At 39.3% G+C, this 6,248-nt stretch overlaps 1 protein-coding gene across 4 annotated transcripts; it reads left to right on the top strand.

Moving 5' to 3' along the window:
• LOC111269254 (cytochrome P450 3A56) lies at positions 1–5,791 on the top strand. 4 transcript variants are annotated; one of them, XM_086972025.1, is made up of 10 exons: positions 1–117; positions 1,302–1,368; positions 1,736–1,831; positions 2,324–2,474; positions 2,834–2,944; positions 3,170–3,410; positions 3,627–3,766; positions 3,970–4,406; positions 4,646–4,764; positions 5,077–5,214. In XM_086972025.1, exons 2-9 carry the CDS (start codon positions 1,310–1,312, stop codon positions 4,713–4,715), a joined length of 1,305 nt encoding a protein of 434 aa, XP_086828151.1. In that variant the 5' UTR covers positions 1–117; positions 1,302–1,309; the 3' UTR covers positions 4,716–4,764; positions 5,077–5,214. The 4 variants fall into 4 exon arrangements, with proteins under 4 accessions (XP_086828151.1, XP_022704440.1, XP_022704444.1 ...); XM_022848705.2 differs by having other exon boundaries at positions 12–117; positions 4,578–4,764; positions 5,077–5,791; XM_022848709.2 differs by lacking the exon at positions 1,302–1,368 and having other exon boundaries at positions 15–117; positions 1,783–1,831; positions 4,578–4,764; positions 5,077–5,791.
• Positions 5,792–6,248: the final 457 nt, after the last annotated feature.

The following is a 6,248-nucleotide window of genomic DNA, read 5'->3' as shown; positions in this document are numbered from 1 at the left end:
CGCTCGCCTGTTGATCTTGATTATATGATCGTCTAGGAACTATTAGCGTCCACTTATCAAAGACACCTCGTAACGGCTGTAAATTAACATCGTGACGAGCCTGCTTTCCAGTAAATAGTAAGTGAATGAATTTGTAATGGATGCGTTACATCCCGCTGAGTCCATTTTGAAGTTCTCCACTTAATAATGTCAGATTATTGTCAGATAGTATGAGAAACTTACTGAAAATTCAGTAAGTATGTTGGCTGTGTGCTTTGAAAATTGTAAAGACCGCATAAGCGTACGCCAGCCTGACGCCGCTAGATTCTAACAGAATGACGAAAAAATTAAATCAACGATTCCGTTATTGAATCATATCGGCGTAACATAGCGATTAATGTTTGTCAATCATAGGCTACAATAACTGCCGTAAAATGCGTATCGTTTATCATATACATAATGTATTCTGTTTGTAAAAAAAAATTGTAAAAAATTCTGTACTGTAAAAATACCTCCAATAGCCGCTAACGTGTTCGTCACCACCCATTCATTTTAAGAAGGCTATAAAAAGTTCATTGCTGATTGTCAAATCAGTGTTATTAGGACAAATCAGGTCTCAAGTCCCCCTAATGCTGCAATCGCAACATGTTCCACTATTAGCTGGGTGGTTTAGGCCTAAATTTGGATATAGACAAACTATTAATTGTTGAAGTAAAGATCTGTATACTAGTAGTGGAAGTTAAAAATATTTAATTATCCATTTTCTGGCTTTAGTGCCTGCAGATTTCTAACATTTAATCCTTTATTTTGGAAGCTAATTGATGTAACGGCGATATAAAAGCCAGACACAGAGGGTACAGTAGAGAACCAACTGTGCGCGTCCTGTTATTCCAGTTGCTGAGCATATCTGTATTTCTCAAACGAACAAGGATCTGTGTATAATTTAATAAAATAAATAAAGTCCTCGTCTCCGTAAGAACGCTTGCTCATACTTGCTCGAGTGAAAGACCCCTGTTTTTGTTTCGTTTAGACAGTCTCATAAGGGCAACCATTACATAACCTTGGGCCGTATAATACAGTATTGATATTATGCTATTTACGTTCAAGAATGTCTGTGTTTAAAATGACGACGGGTGCGCATAGGATAGTGGTGTTCTTTAAAAGGACTGTGCAATATAAACATTTGGCTACTTGGTGTAATGTATATAGCGTTTTTCGTCGCACGTTTAGATACGACGTTCGAACGTAGAATCTGTACTAGTAGGTGCGATCTTTCGTTGCTCTGAACTCTTTTTTTGATAACATCTTGTTGTGATATACAGGCCTCACCATGGTCCTTTGGCCCATTGTTGCTGCGTTCGGCGTCGTATTCTTCGTGTACCAGATCTGGTAGGCTTTTAGATATAATTAGACATCGTAGCATCCTTGGCACTATGCGTATTACTCTGTTATGGCTCTATAAAGGTTCACTTAGTAATAAAAGATTGAAGTTGTATTTATAGCGCTTGAAGCAAGCCAGTGTTTGAAAACAGTGGATCGTTAAACTTTATCACCAAAGTTTAATGTTTAATGAAAATATTTTTCCAGTCTTCTCAATGTACTTTCTCAGGCATGACGAAATTATAAGTAGGCCCGCGAGCCCCAGCAGTCGGACCTTAGTAAAGTTTAAAAATTTCATTTTTATAAGGTGAACTTTGAAGTAAAAAATTTACAATACACTTCATACCGAAGGCCTAGGGCAAACTAATTCTTTCAGGAAACGATATGAACACTTCCAGAAGTTTAGAAATCTTGGGATTCCAGGTCCGCCGCCATCATTCCTCATCGGAAACATGTGGGAAATCTATTGCAAGTACGTGTGCTTACGTACAATCTATGACTCTCAATTGCTTCTGTCATTGTCTGATAAACACCCTATATCCGAAAAAAAAAACATTACTTAATGCGATTTGAAGGCTTTCACCGGTTGCCGCTCTGGTTGTGAGTCATAATGTTCTATTCCGTGATGAATTTAGAGAATCCTAACTACAGGAGATTTTGTCTTTTTTTTTTGGGGTAGACTAGACAAAGGGCTACGCTTACTCAGACTGGATAGAGTATCAGCTTAGCTAATTCAATTAGCTGGTCTTTGCGCAGGGTGTAGATGTTTGCTGACCGTTTATTAATGCACGTCTCCCATACAATAATATAAGACGGACTATTTTTATAGAGAAAACGTTATTCGAAAATCTATTCGATGGATCATTTTTTTGTAAAAGTATTTTCAGAAACATATCATCTAAAGTAAGGGTGGCGGAAGCAAGAAGCAACTGTAATATAGTTCTTGCTTTGCGTTTCTTTCCAGAGGTCAGCTAAATGCTCAGCTGGACTGGCATCGTAAATACGGTTCCGTAGTGGGTTACTACTATGCCTATATACCCGTGCTTCTTATTGCGGAACCTGAACTTCTCAAGAATATCTTAGTCAGAGATTTCAGCGCCTTCCCAGATCGACCGGTGTGCAATTTTCTTTTGTGTTGCAAATAACTCAACGCACGTTCTAACTTTGAGTGCTATAATGGGTAGGACGCAGGTCATCAAACCACGACGGTTCGTCTAATCCGCTGGACTTTCAGAAAGTTTCTCTGGATTAAGTAAATTTTAATACAAACTTTTTTTAGTTAAAATAAGCTAGAGTATATAGAATTCAATGGACAAACACTTGGGCAGGTTTTTATGGCTACACCAGTAGCTGCCTTCCGGTGACGATTGTGATTCAGAAATGTTTTAGCCTTAGATTAGAAACTTTCCCTACGCAAATAATTATTTTAATTTAGTTGCCAATGACGATTTGTTCTCTCTCAATTTGCTTGTAGGCACATACAGGTAAACGGCGTAGTGATGGACTGTCGAACCTCACGGGTCAACGTTGGAGGGAAGTTCGGTCTATCCTCACGCCATTTTTTTCATCTAGCAAGCTCAAGCAGGTACAGCAGGTCGCAGATGTTTTAGATTAGCTACTCAGTTACGATTCAGGTAACGTCGTAACCTATCAGCCTAATAGGTTCAAGCAATCAAAGACAAACTGGCTGCTTTCCGTAGAAGATTCATCTAGGTCCGTTCGTTATTTTGGCCTTTTGACTATATGTAATACGCTCGTATGAGAAAAAGACGTACTTTATATGGCTAAACGCTTACGTATTTGCTTTCAGCTTTCTTCGGAAGTGGAGGGCATAGTTGATGAGTTCATGGATAATGTGCATAAAGCTTTTGCATCAGGCGGACGCTCTGTTGACATGTACGAGTTTTATCAGGCTCTCACACTTGAGACTATCTGCCGTAGCGCGATGGGAGCCGATTTCCGTGTTCAGAAGGACATCGCTAAGTCGAAAATTCTTCATGATGTGAAGAGCTTCTTTTCGCTTAATTTAAATATCCTTTTCGTCTTATTCCGTAAGCGTTATGATCAATTAGCTGTGCCGTATCACAATCTAATATAAATGCTTGGAATAGAAAAAGAGCTATCTATAATCACAATTTTTCTTTGGGTAATTTTAGACCCTACGTAAAAACAGTATGTTTTTGCTAAGTGATCATACGAGCCTATCAGGTTCGATCAATATGTAACCTAAGGCGAATTAATGGCCAAGTAGAATTTTTTATTTTCAGTCTCATTCCCAATGCTTCAGGGGAAAATAGCGGGTCTAAGTCGTCGGCGACTCATGGCGAAAAATAGAGGTGAAGATCCTGTCGGAAGGCTCAGGAAAGAATGTGCCAACATTTTTAAGCAGCGTAAAAGCAATCCCAACGTATGTCAAAGACTAATACTAGCGTAACTATTGTTATACAATCGATTCTTTCATAGCAGACAAGGCGCATCTTCTACGTAATAATAAACCGGATCACGAGTCATTCGCCCATTAACAGGCGCCAAATGTTCTAATTTAGCTAATTAACCAAGGGACTTATGCTATACAACATTATGTGACATAGTTACGTGGACTCTAAACAGTTTCACAGGGCCGATCTTCTGCAGCTGATGATCGATGCTCAGATGATAGGAGGCAGTAAACGCACCAACGTCAAATCATTCATTACTGCAGACAAGCCAGAGCGCGACGAAGAGCTGGCGGCAGAGCTCACTGCGGATTCTAATAGCACCATTCAAAGGAAGTGTCCATTCAGTGTCAAACGAAACAGCCTTACAGATAAAGAAGTGATCGACAATTCTTTCCTAATTCTACTCGCAGGCTACGAAACGACCTCGTCCTCGTTGGCGTTTATCACTCGACTATTAGTTCGTTTCCCAGGAGTTCAGGAACGCCTCCGCGAAGCTCTGCTTAAAGTAACGGAAAACGGCACCCGATTCGACCTTGAACGCCTTCAACGTTGCCAGTACCTGGATGCGGTTATCCAAGAGTGCCTTCGAATGTACCCGCCAGTCTATGCGTAAGTAACCTTTGTAACAGTTTGCCTTTTCTCCATTTGTCTCCCTTCATTTGCTTACTACGATCGATTCTAGTCTGACATCTACGTAAGATGGATATCGATTAAGCAAGTGCTCTTATTCATTAAACATAGCACATCTCACTGAGCTTAAGTTGTATATATTTATTTCAGCTTTACTATACGCAAATCCTCAATAGGAAGTACATATGACAATATAACGATTACTAAAAATATGGCAGTGTTTGCGTCCACGTGCGAGCTCCACAACAACCCAGAGATATTCCCGGAGCCACAAAAGTTCCGCCCTGATCGATTCCTTCCCGAAAATCATTCGCCGGAAATGGGATTTGCTTGGCAGGTACGATTCATGTTTTGGATCTTCGTTGTTTCTTTATGATAAAACATTATAATTTACTGTCAGTAGCAATTGCAAACATAATGTGAAGTGTTTTTCGGTAGCAACGCAAAATAACATCTCTCTCAAAAAAAAATGCCAGTTAAAGGTTGGTTCTACCCATAACGGTCAGTGAAGAAACACAAAACAGTCTATGAAAACTACAAATGGTCAGTAATAATTTCCCGATTGATTTGAATACGTTTTCTCTCATGGAAAGAGTAAAAATTGCGAACTTCATTAAGGGTACAATATAAAATGTTAACAATTTTTCAGCCGTTTGGTGCTGGTCCTCGAAGTTGTATCGGAATGAAGTTCGCACAAATGGAGATTAAGATCACCCTTGCAAAATTACTAACGCACTATCGCCTAATTGCTGGGGCCTATGACACTGTGGGTGACGTAAACATCAAATGCGAAGTGACCCCATTTTTGCAGAGAATCAAGGACCCACTAAACGTCAGTCTCGAGAAGCTGAACGCATAGTAACTTGATTAACCTTTTTATTTATGCTATAAGCAATATTTATGCTTGTGACATTTTCCGTAATAATATTTTACGTGAAAAAGCGATGATGGCTTTCTTAATTTCTCTATTCTAATTAATCCAATAGAGTCTTCTTCAAAAGTTTAAGAAAAACTTTTTTAAAAATGGGAACTAGGGAGACATCTTCGTTGTAGTTATGCTGCATCACACACACAGAACAAATAAAAATCGCACAAGTCTATAGATGGTTCCGTCGAAACTCCGTAGAAAGGCATTTCATTTGATTTAGGCAGTTGTATATGCGATGCGGTACCTGTTTCGAATTTCTCTACCTGATACTGCCATTAAACATCCATTGGGATGGCTGGCCGCCAGCGTGAAACTATGGCGATACCAGCCTTCAAATGTGGACTACGTCACGGGCACGTCATTGCCGCAATTAGAGTGAAATAAAATGGCTGCCGCTACGAAATATTAAGACTAATAAATATCTTGTGTTACATTTTCCCTGTGTATCAATAAAGTCGAAATGGGGCTCTTGCCTGCGCATTATATAATAGGTGGTCGAAACTCCGAAAATAATAGCTATTGTAGTAATAGTTATACCGTAACATTTGTACCGCAACAGCTGCTTTGTCCTCCGAAATTTACTAGCTACCTTCATTGAGGTATCAGATCTGCCGCTAAATGAAGAACTATACCGCACATAAACTTGTCGAAATTGCATGTGATAAGCTATTTATTAGAGCACTTCGCTTATTTACAAGTTAATTTTATGGAAATGGCATACGTTTATTTTTGGCCCAGAAAGAGTTAGGTCTCCCTCCTTGAACTTGGATCGTCTGGTAATAAACCTGGACTTATGGGTTATGACATATCAAATATTTGTAGAAAATGTCATATGGCGTAGATGTAAATTGCCTGCTTGGACTATTTACGTTAATCCAATGCCTTTGTTGAAC

The sequence above is a fragment of the Varroa jacobsoni genome, unplaced genomic scaffold, assembly GCF_002532875.2.
Source record: "Varroa jacobsoni isolate VJ856 unplaced genomic scaffold, vjacob_1.0 scaffold_1368, whole genome shotgun sequence".
Classification (NCBI taxonomy): domain Eukaryota; kingdom Metazoa; phylum Arthropoda; class Arachnida; order Mesostigmata; family Varroidae; genus Varroa; species Varroa jacobsoni.
The sequence above is the reverse complement of the archived record's forward strand: the minus strand, read 5'-3'. Positions and strand labels throughout refer to the sequence as shown.